Genomic DNA, 17,526 nt, shown 5'->3' on the forward strand with positions numbered 1-17,526 from the left:
TTTCAGTGCAGCTATAATGTTAACATCTCTCTCGTCAGGCTTTGAATCATGAGTTCCACCAACAGTTAGTGAACACCCAATCTGAAATTATGGAGTATTTACCATTAATATTTATATTTGTACTAAATAATAAATATCTTAGGTACAGGTATGCATTTAATATAAGCATGCTGAATAACAAATACAGATTTTCCATGCATTTTTTAATGTTATTATATCCTTTATCCGGTGACATGAGGTCTCGTAGACTCCCAATTAACATAAAACATCTGGACTTCTTTAATTAAAATTCTTGCAGGGAGCTGTAATTTATGTTACCTTCTTATGTGTCAACACACTTCACACCCTAGGTCGGAGTTAGCTCGCTATGTTCGATTGAAATTCTCAAGTGGACTTCACGCAGTTACAAGAATATTTTTGTCAATGCATGTTGTGTGGTCAGTGTAAGTAAAACATCTCAAATTTCTAGTCTGTTTCAGTTATTAAGAACAACAAATTCTCAGTTCCAGGAGTACAAAAGGGACAAATTTAGTGATATGGCTATTTTCTTTTGGCTAGTGGCGATCGCAGTTTGTAACCCTTTCGTGTTGTTCACGTTGTGCCATGAAAGCCCGGAAAAATGTAATTCTTGAAATCAAGTACCAGATCAGGTAAAATTACATGTCAAATTACATCTGCAACAGCTGCAGCGAGAACAAATGGCTATCGCACCATCAATGCAGAACTTCAGTGCCGGAATGATAAGTTCCAAAGTGTGCTGCACGTTTTCATTTGGGAGATTATTTTCGTTTATGCTTGTTTTGTTCTGGAGCAGTGAAAAGTGATCAGTTTGGTAAATGCAGTGTATTTTTATAATTTTACTGACGACAACGATCAAGGTGAAATTTAAGATGATGTCTGCGTATTGTGAATAAGAAAGAAGGGGAAATATATCTAATTTTTGCATTATTAGATTGTACGTATATTCAAATTATGAGAGATTATTACATGCTGATTCATATTGATTGAGATGACTGTGTACATATCTGCCAACCAGTTTTCATTGTAGAAAACTTCTGCTATTAAAAGTAACTAAGTATTGCCAAAATAACCCTAAAAACATGTGTGTAGAGACATCTATTGGAAGACAAGAGATACTGAACATGACGATAACTGTACTGTTTATTACCAGGGCTTAAATCTGGATTTAAGTTCATTGAAACTCATTAAAGTTAACAGCGCAGTTAATGTTACAAGCGCATTTTTACTCACAAGTAACTGTGGTATACCATAAACCGGCCATTAACCTTACATGCAGCGTAAAAATATATTTCAAGAGCCAGTAATGATAACCTTTTTGCTATGGGCTAGTTGCTTCGGCAGGTAGCCCTGAAAATAAATTTACAAGGGAATTTAAGCAGGCATGAGAAAATACAGTGAAACCTTGTTAGGTATTTCCTCATTAAAACAATTTCTCCCTTAGTATGGCATAAATTCGAAGTCCCGATTTATGGCGTATTAAATCTATATAAAAATACCTCACTGCGTCACAGATTTTCACTATTACCGCATAGCATGATAACATTTTTCTTAGCCCTGAAAATGCTCTTTTTCATCTCTTGCGAAAGGAACAGATTTCCAATACAGATTAGAGCCCTTGTCATGGGAGACCAGTCGGAGAATGTTGTGCGAAAACAACAAATGGCCTTGAATTCCTGAACTTCACAGGGTAAAAATTACACCTTCACGAAGGAAGCTGTTACCCTCCAATTTTCATTGATATTGCTGAATAACCTAGAAAGCCTGTTTGTGCTTGTATTTTGCATTCCTATCAGAAGTTTAGAAATTTATTCCGTGTTTAGTCATACAGTGAAACGTAGCGAATATATGTACGGATGAGGAACACAGTCGTGATAAGTTGACTAAGCCTAGCGTGGTCATTAGCTTAGTTATAGATACTGAAAAGGTTGTGATATTTGCTTACTAATGAGGACAAAATTAAAATCCAGGAAGAGGACAAGCATCCACGAAGGGGGAGTTAGGGACTGGAATAACCAAGGGAGATGTTCAATAAATTTCCAATTTCTTTGCAATCATTTAAGAAAAGGTTACGAAAACGACAGGGAATCTGCCATCAGGGCGACTGCCCTAAATGCAGATCAGTAGTGAATGATTTCAACAGTGGCGTGTATCTTTCAACTCGCACCTTCGAATTTCGACTCAAGTCTTTTGAAGGATCGAAGTGCTGTCACATTTGAGATGACGGTCAAAGTAATCCTCTCAACATGGCCAAGTTTTAACCTCCAAAAACTCGCTATAGCGGAGTTCTACTGTAGTTTACAGCACATATATTTTACCCGGTGTGGTTTCTCCACATGTTATTCCTTGTACTGTAGTGGATAGCTAGTTTCAATATAATTTTATGAAGTTTGCATGTTGTATACATTATTAAACAATGTTTAATAACCTAATGAGGAAAATAATTCCAATAAATGAGATAGTTGACCCTAGTCTTGAAACAATATTTCAAGAGGTGTAACTATCAGGATAATCGGAATAGCGATGTGGACGGAATAAGACTTCAGCTGGCATTAGTTTTAAAAAGGGTGTTATTTGCAAATAATGTGCTCATACTTTTATGGACCCCAATGCAAATGTTGTATGTTTGTTGTCTGGTGTTTTACACACCTTATACACTGTTATTTAATATACCCCAGTGGAGAAGATTTTCATATTTGTTCTCTCATCTTTAGAAGCAGTAGACAACCCAGCTCTTTCACTGTACCTGTACATACACGATGTAAAATGTACTCATGTCGAAAAAAAAAAAAAAATACTTATCCCTGTTGGACAATTCCAATTTGTGTATTCAAAAGTATGTTTTCTCACTTAACACATCCCCTTTCCTTGTCTCATGCAGAAACGTCCAAACAAGGTTTTACTGAATAAATTGACCTCTGAAATCGGTCATCCTTTCTGCACCATATTTTAAAAAAAAAATGTTATTGATTTGACGCCCCAATAACTACTTTTGCGGTTTTCAGAGACAGCGATGTTCCGGAATTTATTCCCGCCAGTAAATCTACCAACACGAGGCTGACGTATTTGAGCACCGTCAAATACCACCGGAATGAGCCAGGATCGAACCTCCCAGCTGAGGTCAGAAGTCTAGCGCCTCAACCGCCTGAGCCACTCAGCCCAGCAAGCCGTATTTTGAGATGTATCATTTTTATTTAATTTCAGTATATAATATTAAATTAATCAATTTCAGCCCTTATTTCTAACGAGTTAACTACTACTATCGGCCAGGTTATTTACATATTTATTACAGAAACATGTTCTCATTCATTTTCGAATTGTGTTCACAGAACAAGTCAAAGAGTATTACTGAACAACTATGACATTCCCTTTGAGTTTGAATGTCAGCGAGAGAGCTTGCTAGTGCACATAGCATGAAAACCACACCGAAGTTGATCGTTCGCATACACTGTAATCACTGGAGTCCATAAATATTGATAGTGGAAATAATAATGCACGCTTAATCGCTTGTAATAACGGACGCATCAGTGATAGGGTGTAACCGAAGGATAATGCACAGTTTAATATCGGAATTTTCAAGGAACAGACAAAATCTGTCGTTGCAACGGAGTTCTCTCTATATGCCGTACTCGCTATAGCGGAGTTCTACTGTAGTTTACAGCAAGCATATTTTACCCAGTGTAGTTTCTCCACATGTTATTCCTTATACTGTAGTGGATGGCTAGTTTCAATATAATTTTATGAAGTGTGCATATTGTATACAGTGTCTCTTGTTGTAAATTTGTGGTATCGTATTACCAGCAAGCTTGCAGTTTTACATGATTTTTGATATCGTGATCATAGCCACTGGACCTCCAGTTTTACATAGAATCCAAACCACAGGAATGCGACTTTTGTTTCAAAAACCACAAATGCAGTGACCGGGATTCAAACTGTGGCACCCTTGTGATAAGTCAGTGACTACACACATGATTACCACACCCTCGGTGCCTTACTGTGGGTATATTATTAACCTCACGTGTACTGTACTTCCTTTCTTATTATTAACCCATTGGAACATGACTAATAGTCTAACCTGCAGGGACAAAAAACTCTCTTTATTTTCGGGAATTATGCTTTAATTTTGTTTACTGAGAATCGGTCAAAACGTGGCATTTTTACAAAGCTATATACATCACAGATCAGCCTAACTGTTCATTAACTGTTTTTCAGTATTCAGTAGTGAATCATCGTGTGATATTTTTTGAAGCAGCTCTCCAGATGAAGGGGGACACCACATTTTTTACACAGCCACCTCATTTCAGACCTTATTTTATGAACCTTGCACACTTTGCAGGGCCTGGAAGGATGTTTCTTCCTTTCTGGTGGAGGTCTCTGAAGAAAAATCATTCTCATTATCACTATCTAACCACTTTACAATATCTACATAATCATCAGCCATGTTTATTGACTAACAAGCACAGGCAGATAGCATTTTGTGTTTTTACACAGTATTCTGTGAACTTAGAAGGGTGGATTCCATTTAGAAGATTCACTGACTTTCAAACAGTAATCTACATGTGGCGCAAGACTCATGACTTGCTAGTAACTAGAACTACAAACGTTTGAGGCATATTCACATCCTAGGGCTAAGTGAAACCAAATGGAAAGGTTGCAACACAAGAATGTTAAGAGGACAGATATAAATTATACTGGAGTGGTAATCCTGCAGTGGCGAGGAATGGAGTTGGTTTTATACTCCATAAAGACATTAATAGTGTAACAGAAGATGTCTCCTTCATCAATGAGAGATTAATCAAAGCTAAAATATGCCTAAATGGAGAAACTCAAACTGTAATCCAAGTTTATGTTCCCCAGCAGGGTTGTAGCGATGACCAAAAAGCAAGCTTCCTAGAAAAACTAGAGGACATCATTGATGAAGAGAACATAATGATAATTGGGGATTTTAATGCCCAGGTAGGAACTGATAGGTCAGGTTATGAAGGCATTATTGATCCATATGGATTTGGTAATAGAAATGAGGAGGGTGAACTTCTGCTTGATCTATGTACACGAAACCAACTTCTGGTGAAGAACTCGTGGTTTCAGAAACGGGATATCCACAAGATAACGAGATACAGCTGGGATGGTCAGTATAGATCTGTTATAGACCTTATCATCACAGATAGGTCAAGTGGAGAAAAGGTGCATGATGTAAAAGTGATACCTGGTGAGAGCCTTGATAGTGAGCATAGACTCCTCATTACAAACCTAAGAGTCACCAAACCTATTATTAAAGTAAACAAGAAGAAAAAACCACGAATTAAAGACTGGAAATTGAAAGATGGGGAAGTCAAACAGCAGTTTCAAGAGGAAATCAGAGCTAAAATTCCAATAACAGACACAAAGAAAGGTAATGAAGAATGGAATGATTTTAAGGCAAGTCTGGTTGGTAGTACAGATAAAATATGTGGAAGAACAAGCAGAAGAGTGAGAGAGAAAAGAACATCTTGGTGGAATGATAAAGTGAAAGAAGCCTTAATGAAAAGGAATAAAGCCAAAAAAGTTCTTGATGTGGCTAAGTCTGACAGAAAAATCAACAGCGACCGAATAGACAACAATAAATTGGAAGAGATGGCAAAGGAATATAGATACAGAAAGTTGGAAGTCAAGAGAATTGTACGGGAAGAAAAAGAGAAAAGTTGGAAAGAATTTACAACTAAACTGGAAGAAGACAGTAAAGGGAATATGAAAATGATATATGGAATAGTAAAAAGTAAAAGATCAGATAAAGAAGCAATTTCAGCTCTGGAGACAGCAGATGGGAATATAGTTCGCAATATGAAAGACATCACGGATAAAATGGGGCAGTATTTTGACAAGCTCCTAAATGGCCCTAAAGAGATCTCTGTTGAGGATGTAGGACAAAAAACAATAGAAGAAGATATCCCAATTACATGGACAAAACTAGAGCTAGCTCTCCATAGGATGAGAAGTGGTAAATCAGCAGGAGCTGATAAAATTACAGCTGACATGATTAAAGCTGCCGGTCTGCCAGGAATACAGTGGCCGTATAGAGTTCTCAGAACAATATGGAACGATAACGAAATACCTGAAGATTGGACAAAAGGGGTGATAGTTCCTATCCTTAACAAAGGGAGTAGAAGGAAAAGTGAAAATTACAGAGGCATTACCCTCTTATCACACGGCCTTAAAATTATGGAGAAGATCATTGAAGCCAGAGTAAGGGATATACTAGAACCAATCTTAGAAGAGGAACAACATGGCTTTAGGACTGGAAGAAGCACAACAGATCTGATATTTGCTTTGAGAATGTTGGCAGAGAAACACTGGGAAAGAGGAAAAGACCTAATTATTGTGTTTATGGACCTTGTACAGGCATATGATAATGTTCCTAGATCAACTATTTGGAAAAGTCTTAGAAAACTTGGTGTACCGGAGTACCTTATTAGGAAGATCCAAATGCTATATACTAATTGTAAAAGCTGTGTCAGAATTGGAGATGGTCACTCTGAATGGTTCAATACAACCAAAGGAGTACAACAGGGAAGTGCCTTATCACCTCTTCTATTCATAGCAGTTATGGATACCATTTTAAAGGAACTAAAAGGAAAAGGTAATAAAGAACTTCAGGCTCTGGTGTTTGCAGACGATGTGGCAATGTGGGATGAAACAGAGAAGGGAGTGCAAAATAATCTGAATGCATGGTGTAAGAAGTTTGATGATTATGGAATGAAATTGAACCCATCAAAAACAGTAGCATTGAAAATCAGCAGACATAATACAGAACGCAACATAAAAATACAGGACCACCAAGTTGAAGTGGTACACCAATTCAGTTATTTAGGAAGCGTAATGGCTAGTAATAACACAGCTGAGATATAAATAACAAACAGAGTAACCAAAGGCTCTAACTTTTACAGTATCGTTAGACACCTACTATGGGATGAGAAGGTCCCACAAAGAACAAAAATGACCCTGTACAAGTCATATTTCATTCCCATCCTTACATATTCTCTGGAAACCTGCACACTAACATCAAAGGATTGTAGTAGGATTCAAGCCTGTGAAATGAAATTTCTTACAACTGCCCTCCTAAAGACCCGACTTGATCATGTGAAAAATGATGAGATCCGATCTAACCTAGGTCTAAATGAATCGATGGAGGAAAGACTTAGGTCATCTAGGCTTAAATGGTTTGGGCATGTTAAACAAATAAATAGCCCAAGGTTACCATGTGCTTATTTGGAAAAGAGAATAACAGGTAGAAGACCAGCTGGAAGACCAAGAAGAAGATGGATGGAACAACTGAGGGAAGACGTGAAGAGAAGAGGATGGAATTGGGAATCTGTCTTGGACAACGAAATGTTTTTGAATAGGCAACTTTAGAAGGCACTCGTTTTCAAACACCCTACCCGGCTCACTAGAAGGGCAAACCGATGATGATGACTGTGGCCGTTGTTGAACAGCAGTGAACAGAAATCAGTGAAGCAACAGAAGTCCTTATTATGTAATGTTATGTAAATTTTATCTTGTCATCATTTTGGGTAAACAAAAACATTAAAAAAACTTAAGAATTTATGCAAAGCAAATTATTGTATGTTTATGTTCCTTTACATTTCCTGATTTAAATTGTATTATTTTGTTAAGTATAGAAAGGGATGTGGATTTTTATACATGACTTGTGAGGCAGGGTGTGCCACGTGAAAGCGGTCCTTTCCTGTCGTTTCATAATATCCGCTAATATGCGAATTCAGCAGAAAGGATTATTAGATCATCGTCATTGCCCAAAATACAAGTGTTTTTATTGGCCAGTATATTAGGATTTTTAATTGGTGAATGTGGCAAACTGGAGTTTTGCTACTGGTTATTTGTAATCACTCTATTTCCTGTTTGTGACTCCTCACGTGTGCGAGTTACTTTGTCCGCATCTTTGAATTTGGAGCACTACAGCGGGCGGAAGCGTTTCGCGTCCGTCCCACAATGGGTCTTCAGCCGGCCAAGGTAAGTGCTGTTTTGCCTTATGTTACATAAATGCATTCTTGTGTTTCAGACTATTCCCAATTAATGTAACTTCAGTAATTATGTAGAATATCATCTTTTGTGCCGGAGTTTCCTCTAGTTTTCCACATTTTCCAAAATAGAGCATTTATATGACTTAGCGATTATGCTAGTCCGCAACGTGTTGTTTTCAGAGGCAGACCTTCTTTTCTAAGTCTAGTTGTAATTGTAAGTAACTGAAACACTTTCGTGAATAGTGTAATTAATTTTGTTTCGTTCGAGGTTGCCTCCTTTCCTTCTGTAAATTTAACCTTAATGTGAACCTCTGTGTCAAAGTTTTCATTCCGTAAATTTAACTTTTAATGTGAATCTCTATGTCAAAGTTTGTTCGTGACCGAAGAGCTTAATTGTTTCCCTTACACATCTTTTGTTTTGTATCTCAAGTATCAGTTAATCCGCAGTTCATTTATTTGTTCTTTTATAATTGTATGTTCATTTTCTCAATAATTATTTGTCTGTTGGGTGTATTATTATAAGTCTTTTCTCCCCCATAACATCATACGTTCCAAGGACCTCATAGGGCTTCCAACACCTTCCACTCTCCTCTCTTAGTTGTCATTTTTAGGCCTGTAAGTGTTCCCTTGTATTTGCTTTAATATTGCGTATCGAAAGATACTCGTCACGTTTCCACGTTCTGATGTGAACTCTCCGTCACGGCGTCATTTTATGATTTCCTTATTCATATTATTAAGAGTCTATATTATTATTTACTATTTTCTCATTCACATTTTATTAACATTTATTTTTATTATATCTATTATTATTGTTGTTGCTTTTGTATTATTATTATTATTATGTGTAGGCGTAATTGTCCCGATCATGGTTACATTGTTACGAGAGCGTGTGTTATGAAAGGAGCGAAAATTTACAATGATCATTCCTGGCTAACTTTTCTAAAAATTAATTTTAAATCTTAAGTTCAATATAGGTTGTAAGTGTTACGTGTGTATTCTTAATCCCTATTTATTTATTTCTCATGATTCTTGCGCGAGTTCATCTCACCACGTGTTTTTTGTGCGGCATCGTGCAGTTTGTGTTGTTGTGTTTCACCTTGTAATTAACAGTTGGAGGAATGGTGCGTCACTATTTGTAACAAGTTCTTTTTGGGTTCGTTAATTTTAATAAATTTTCTCGTGTGGCAAGGTTTCGCTTGACCACATGTTTTGTAGTAAAGTGATATCTTCACATTTCGTGTGCTGTGTTCTCGTTCCGAATGTCTTCTTTGATAAATTTCAATACGTTTGATTATGTCTAGTTTTCTTCCATTTGTGTTACGATTGTAACATTTGTGTAATTTCGGGTTGTTTCAAACTACGTGGTGATATCGTGCTAAGTATTGTCTCTATTGTATTTGGTACTGTACTTCCGTGTCTGAATTCATGTTTATCTCTTGAACAGCTGAAGTGTGTTGAAAACAGCTGAGCGTTTGACCCACTGCGAAGTGCACTCCCGACATCCGAAGTTATCGCGTGTCCGTCTGCTTGTTTTCCTTCTAGACCACGTAAATTGTAGTGTGAACTGTCAGAGTGATCAGTGTGTTCTGGTCAAGTTTTAGCATGATGTCTCATTGAGTTGTATGAAATTTTTGTTTCTGTAAATTTTTGGCAATAATTTGTGGTTAAGGTTTGTAATTTTTCGTCTATTTCTTCGAGTGTTTTTCTGTTCGTAAATCTCGCGTTTTGGCAAATTATTTTCTAAATTATATTTCTTGTCGCCTGGCATGGGCGCCCGCAGGATCTTTTCCAAGGGGGGCACATTAACAATTTTCTTGAATATAAATACCAATATAACGTCAGCAACATTAAATTTTTTACAGAAATTTGCGAATATTACAGATGCTAGATGACTGTCAGTAAGTTCAGTTTATGAAATAATCTGGTATGATATTAAACAATTGAACATCAACTTTTTAGAATTCCAGGGAGGGGCAAGCGCCCCCCCCCTTGCCCTCCCTTGCGGGCGCCCATGTCGCCTGGTGTGTTATACTTGGTACTATTCCACGTGTGTGATCTTTTGAAATTATTTTGGTGTCGTGTTTTAGCTCGGTATGTACTTAAATTTCCGGTCATGTGGAGATGTTTTTGGACTGTTGCTGTGTTGTTTCTGAGTAGATATGGGACTATTTTGAGGGCCGGGTTCCAGACCAGCTGCTAAATTTCCTAGTTTGTGTTGTGCTCTTCCATCGTGTGTCTGTTCCCTGGTCACGTATATTTATTTAGCCGTGTGTTCCTATACTTCTAGAAAGGGTACTACATTCACTGTGATAGTCTTGTAGGATGAGGCGTGCTCACCATATTAATAGACCAGCGGTTCGCTGAGGCTCATTTTGGGCAAATCTGACGGGTTACGGCTCTGCACTTGTGCTCATGACATGTTTGAAATCTAGTTTATCTGATATGAGATTCCTCGTAATCTTTTTCTTGGTATTAGGTGCTTAGATGGAAAATTATGTCTCTTGTTATTGTTAAAATGAATTCTAGGAAGATTCTCTGCAAAATGTTCATTTCGGTGTCCTTATGCTGAGCTATAAATTGTTAAATTCATAGTAGGTCTGCAGGTTGTCAAGATTTTCATTTCTGTTATTTTAAATTTGTCGCTGGTGAAATTTTGATGGCATCGCTATTTAACTAAGCTAGTCAATTAATTTTTCTGCTTGTTTTGTTTTGTTCGCTTTTATCGATGTTAAAAGACTTCTTGCATTACGGGTTTGTGTCTTCAAAATTTATGTACTCAATTTGCAAAAGTATGGGATTCTCTAGACTGAGTACGGTTTTAAATTTGGGTAGCCATGCAGTATCTGTCCTACCATTTTGTAAATAATTGTGAGTCTCTCTTGGATGCCTTGGGTAGGCATATGTGTGTGCTGAGACTTAGGGCTTAAGGTGCTGAGAGGCCATTCCTCTCCTGGGAGTATGATATTTGCCCTAGGAGTCTCATTGTCGTGTGATAAGTTCAAGTGTACTTGAGGTCATGTACTGTCCTTTTTCTGTTGTGGGTTCTACTTGATGTCTCATCGCACAGGTGTTTTTTTTGTGTGTGTGTGTACTGCATTTGTGTGATGGAGTCAGTATTGAAGTCGTCCGTGCCTTTTACAATTCGTTGGTTATGCTGATTCAGGGATCGTTGCACTTGTTTTGGTGGTTTGATGTTGTCTGTGTGTATGTTGGAGGATAGATAAGCTTGGTAGTCTTGTGTGTCATGTGGTTATCCGGTAATCTCTGGTATGAAGGTTGTACTTGTGCCTTTTATTTCTTATATCAGCGAGTTGGATTTCTGTATGCGCACTCTTGCATCGCTTTCGTTTTTGATTTTTGAGTTCCTGTTGGTAAAGTAATGTGATTCTGATTTGGTATTCCTGGCTTAATTGCGCTTTAATTTGATTGGTGTGACTCATAATACGTAATGTGAGTTTATCTATGCAAAAATTTTATGAGTACACGACATGGTAAATGAATAGCGACTTACTAACCTCAATTCATTGAAGGTGGTTGCAAGCTAATGTAATTTAGTACTTATTTCCCTGTTTTGAGTTCCCTTGCAACATTCTAAATTTTTCCTTTTATTTGTTTGGTTTTCTTTACTTAATGTTGGGTGATTAAGAATGCACACAGTAATTTAATTTAGTAGTTATAAGGGATTTTGTTATAAATAAAATTTAGTTTTAGGGGTGAACATTGGCAATTTTATAGGTTATTTAAGAATATTAGTTGTAATAAGCATGGTCGCTGTGACCATGTGATGTATAATTTAATGTAATGCATTTTAGGGGTAAGATTAGTATTTTATTCGTATGCTTAGTTAGGGATTTTTGTAAAAGTTTTGGGTACTAGAGTAAACTCCAGCAGTTTTCTTTTAGTCTTTTAACGTTCATTTTCCTTTTGAAATTTTAAATAGAGCTTGCCTGGGGGAGCTGGGGAATCACTGTGTTACTGTGAGAGGGAACTTCCCTGAGGAGCTTTGTGGAGTCACCAGTTTCGTGTTCATTATTTAGTTAATTAAAGAAGAAAAATAAAAAATCCTTCAGCCCTTCATAATTTTGAAAGCTCTTCTGGATGGTCGGACGATGGCGTTTCTGATGTCTTCTGTTTTCTGCTGCCGATTGGTTTCTGTTGCAGTAGCTGTGATACCATGGTCCTTTTTCAAATGATGGTGCCGGTTTCGAGGCTGTTATGTGCCTGTTAGCCACTAAATTCCGACGATGGAGTGCACTGGTGTAAGTCAGTTCACGGCACGAGTGAGCTGAAAGGAAGCTTCGCTGGTGACCTCAGTGGGACTGAACGTGTGTGGAGGTCGTGGGCATCAGCTGCAGTCTGCGCCTTCATTAGACAGCAATACCGGTGGTCACCTGGGGAAACTTCGGCCTGTATGGACGTTCCTGAAGTGAACGAAGTGTTGTAGTGTCAAGTGTCGGACAGGATGTGTGGTCACAACCCCCTCAGTATGAGTTAAAAAGTAATTGTTTCGAGCGTTGCTCGAGTTTAAATGGGGGGAAGATGTGGCCGTTGTTGAACAGCAGTGAACAGAAATCAGTGAAGCAACAGAAGTCCTTATTATGTAATGTTATGTAAATTTTATCCTGTCATCATTTTGGGTAAACAAAAACATTTAAAAAACTTAAGAATTTATGCAAAGCAAATTATTGTATTTAACTTTCTTATTTAAAAATTATTAAATATTTAGGCCCAAGAAGAAATGGACTATGAAGAAGATTTATGTTCTTTTACATTTCCTGATTTAAGTTGTATTATTTTGTTAAGTATAGGAAGGGATGTGGATTTTTATACATGACTTGTGAGGCAGGGTGTGCCACGTGTAAGTGGTCCTTTCCTGTCGTTTTGTAATATCCGCTAATATGCGAATTCAGCAGAAAGGATTATTCTAGATCATCGTCATTGCCCAAAATACAAGTGTTTTTATTGGCCAGTATATTAGGATTTTTAATTAGTGAATGTGGCAAACTGAAGTGTTTCTATTGGTTATTTGTAATCACTCTATTTCCTGTTTGTGGCTCCTCACGTGTCCGAGTTACTTTGTCCGCGTCTTTGAATTTGGAGCACTACAGCGGGCGGATGCGTTTCGCGTATGTCCCGCAATGGGTCTTCAGCCGGCCAAGGTAAGCGCTGTTTTGCCTTATGTTATTTAAATGCATTCTTGTGTTTCGGACTATTCCCACTTAATGTAACTTCAGTAATTATGTAGAATATCATCTTTTGTGCCGGAGTTTCCTCTAGTTTTCCACATTTTCCAAAATAGAGCATTTATATGACTTAGCGATTATGCTAGTCCGCAACGTGTTGTTTTCAGAGGCAGACATTCTTTTCTCAGTCTAGTTGTAATTGTAAGTAACTGAAACACTTTCTTGAATAGTGTAATTAATTTTGTTTCGTTCGAGGTTGCCTCCTTTCCTTCTGTAAATTTAACCTTAATGTGAACCTCTATGTCAAAGTTTTCATTCCGTAAATTTAACTTTTGATGTGAATCTCTATGTCAAAGTTTGTTCGTGACCAAAGAGCTTAATTGTTTCCCTTACACATCTTTTGTTTTGTATCTCAAGTATCAGTTAATCCGCAGTTCATTTATTTGTCCATTTATAATTTTATGTTCATTTTCTCAATAATTATTTGTCTGTTGGGTGTATTATTATAAGTCTTTTCTCCCCCATAACGCCATATGTTCCCATGGACCTCGTAGGGCTTCCAACACCTTCCACTCTCCTCTCTTAGTTGTCATTTTTAGGCCTGTAAGTGTTCCCTTGTATTTGCTTTAATATTGCGTATCGAAAGATACTCGTCACGTTTCCATGTTCTGATGTGAATTCTCCGCCGCGGCATCATTTTACTATTTCCTTATTCATATTATTAAGGGTCTATATTATTATTTACCTATTTCCTCATTCACATTTTTATTAACATTTATTTTTATTATTATTATTATCATCATCATCATCATCATCATCATTATTATTATTATTATTATTATTATTATTATTATTATTATTATTATTATTATTAGTATGTATAGGCGTAATTGTCCTGATCATGGTTACAATGACTGTCCATGTTTAGCAGTTAAGTAAGACTTAAGTTCTTTCTACCTGTAACATGATTTCATTTCTCACATTATATCTATGACCTGTCGTAGAGATTTATCCTTCTGATGATAAATGAATCTGTCTACCTATCGTTTGTGGATATGAACAGAAAAGAAATCGATCACTTGATTCAAACTGTCAACTGAAGATTATATCGTTGATAGATAGTAAGACGATAAAAATCAAGAATATAATACAAACTCTTCCTTTCATGCTTGAAACAAGGCACCTGATCATTAAACTGTGGCTTTTATCTATGAACATCCCCTACTTTCACTCAATCATACCATGTGTTCACATAATCTTTTACGGAAATTTTTAAAGTCTGACCTGCCGGTCCGTCCACAACGATGCACATAGTCCTCGTAGTGATTGGGGCAATCGTAATTAACAACAAGAATAAGTTGTTTTACATCAAGACCACGAGCTGCCACAGATGTTGCAACCAATAACTTCACCTTGCCCGACTTGAAGTCAACTATCGTGCTGTCACGATCGTACTGGTCAACACCTCCATGCAGAGACATACAGTTATAAGATGCCTTCATTAGATCCTTGAGTAGACTATCTGCATTCTCTTGCTTGTCCACAAACACAATAACACTTCCCAGGCTATGAAAATGTCCCAACAGTTCTAAAAGTTTTAAAAACTTCTGATCCTCTTCTATCACAATGATGTGCTGTTCAACCTCCTTGCACACAACACTCCTCCCACCCACCTGGAATAACAAAAACATTAATTTTAGTCAATTTCTACCACATGTCATGAACCAAACACAACATACTGAATTCTGCACTAAATCTAAAATGGTAAACACATTTAAATACAAAGCTGATCCCAATATATATTTTGGAATAAACTGACAGACAAATAATAGTAATTTGAATGGACAAGAAGCAATACACAAAAATTCTAATAGTTAACATAGCAAACAAAACTTGAATACAAAAGAGTATAGCCATACTAAAGCATGGATCAAAGTACTGGTACCACATTTACTCGAGTAATTCATGTCATTCACTAAATTATATACTAGAGATATGTTTTTTCTCTACCCAGGCAGGTTCCAAATTATGATGAGACAGGAAAGGGCTAGGACTGGGAAGGAAGCAGCCATGGCCTTAATAAAGGTACAGCCCAGCATTTTCATGGTGTGAAGAAGGGAAAATATGGAAAACCTTCTTCAGGGCTGCCAATGGAGGGGTTCTAATCCATCATCACCGAAAAGCAAGCTTACGGCTACGCAGCCACACCATACAGTAAACTCCTTCAGCCCACTAGATTATTCTGATTAAAAATTAGGAAGGGGAAGTTCCCATACTTTTTTACATGCTAATTTAATAATTTTTCATTAAGCTATTAGCCTTCAATTACATGTTTACCCTATAGAGTGGGAATATCACTGATTGAATTAAAGGCACTACCGAACATGACAACTGCTTTCTTGTTATGCAAGGTCTGTTTGTACAACATACAACATCAATTAATGGATACTAACCTATTTACTTGCACAGCTTTTAGTGATGATTGTGTGAAAACTGTTGGCCATTTTTACTACAAAATGCACATATTTCTTTAAAAAATCATGGAAACAAATCTAATGAAAATATTGACATGAAATTTAACAGCAACAAAGACAACAAATCGCTTTATAATGCTGCAAAGTAACTGAGCCTCTATACCACCTGATTTAAATGTTTAAAAAAAATTGAAATTTTGATTAAAAAGAACATTTTGAAGTAATTTGGCAAAACTTTACTGGCTTTCTGAACCAACTGTTGACATAAGTAAGATTCTGGTTTTATGTTCTCTTAGCATAGCAATTATTATTATTATTATTATTATTATTATTATTATTATTATTTACATGATTGTTACCCTTAAGGAGAGCAATTGAACTTGAATACATAATATCTTCGGGCATCTTTTCTTCCCAAAATCTCATCATCCTCTCTGAATGCTTCCTCTTCCACTACTCTCCCCACTTTTCCCCAGGTTGTCATGATATTCTTGACTCAAATTTTATATTTGTGATTTTATTTCGGCACTGTGCAGTTCTCGAGATTCACTGATATAAGTCCCTCTGAACCTCTTTTAGCCATTCCATACTGCATTTACTCTTTGTTACGATGCTGAGTAGTTTCCTTGGCGTTCTGGGGTTTTCCATACTGTAAATGTGTGTGTAAAACTTTGCTCAGCATTTTCTGATTTCATCTGTAATGGTGTTTATCTTTTCATAGAGATCGTTCTGGGGTCTCTTCATCCAGATGAATTCCCCATAAATCTTCCGAAGAATTTTTTGTTCCTGTTTTTCTATGTCCTTAATTTTAGAATCACCATTGTTTCAGCTGCAACGGTTGCTCCTGGAAGAATTACTTTATTATAGTGCCATAATTTTGCATCTATCGAAATGCTTTTCTTCTTGTAGTGAGCCCACGTTAACTTGTAAGCCTTCTGCAGCTTGGTGATTCTTTCTTCACTGGCAATCCGGTTTAGTCCCGAGGACTGTATAGTTTCACCAAGGTATTTAAAATGACTTACTTGTGCGATTTTACCATATTGTGTGATTAGAGGGGATTTATTTTCTGGCCGTCTTTCCTTATATAGTAGAACCTCGATAATTCGAAATCAGTTCATTCAAAATCCCACCTAATTCGAAGAAGCTCTCGTTCCCGGAAATATGAGATACGATTTTGCATGTTATTCCAATTGTTTAATTCGAAATATGGATAATTCGTCATTCGAAGTACAATGTCGGCCCCATTACCGAAATTCAGACTTTTAATTCGAAACTGCCTTTACATTTCAAAACAAAAGTATGTTACAGAGTAATTTAAATTCAAAATTTATCCACACCATGATAGAATGCGTCTTCCGGAACGTGCAGGGGTAGCTTTCTGCACTTTCACACACTTCGGTGTGTCTACAGTGTGCTTCATAATTATTGCTAAGTTCGAGTGAAATCTGAATTCTTTTATATTCAACGTTTTAAGGAACGCCGTAATATCACGCAGCAGGCAGTGTGCGGAGGAACAGAATCCGCGAACACTGGTGATGCTGACAGTTGACGGAAAAGCGTAGGCACCGAACAATATTGTCATTGCTTCCTTTTAACGCCAAGTCCAAACGGTCTTATGGCTTTAAAACATCAAGTGCCAACTGGGAAATCGTACAAGGGTGGAGGTCATTGTACTGTGTTGCAATGCACATGGAAATAAGAGAATTCCTCCTCTCGTCATAGGAAAGTTCGATAAGCCGCAATGTTTTAAGGTCGCCGGGCACTTTCTGTGCAAGTATACGGCATCTAAAAATGCAAACGGTAGAGTAATCCAAAAAAACATGCATTTGCACAGGG

At 37.1% G+C, this 17,526-nt stretch overlaps 1 protein-coding gene across 4 annotated transcripts in view; it reads right to left on the reverse strand.

Annotated features, from left to right (window-relative positions):
- The window catches only part of Prp5 (pre-mRNA processing factor 5), a 268,041-nt gene that overhangs the window by 67,236 nt on the left and 183,279 nt on the right, over nucleotides 1-17,526 (reverse strand). For all 4 annotated transcript variants that reach the window (XM_067136316.2, XM_067136315.2, XM_067136314.2 and 1 more), the window contains one exon: nucleotides 14,501-14,889. In XM_067136316.2, the coding sequence (XP_066992417.2) occupies nucleotides 14,501-14,889 (389 nt within the window). The remainder of the gene's footprint in view (nucleotides 1-14,500; nucleotides 14,890-17,526) is intronic.

This window comes from Anabrus simplex, chromosome 1, assembly GCF_040414725.1.
Source record: "Anabrus simplex isolate iqAnaSimp1 chromosome 1, ASM4041472v1, whole genome shotgun sequence".
In the NCBI taxonomy this organism is placed as follows: domain Eukaryota; kingdom Metazoa; phylum Arthropoda; class Insecta; order Orthoptera; family Tettigoniidae; genus Anabrus; species Anabrus simplex.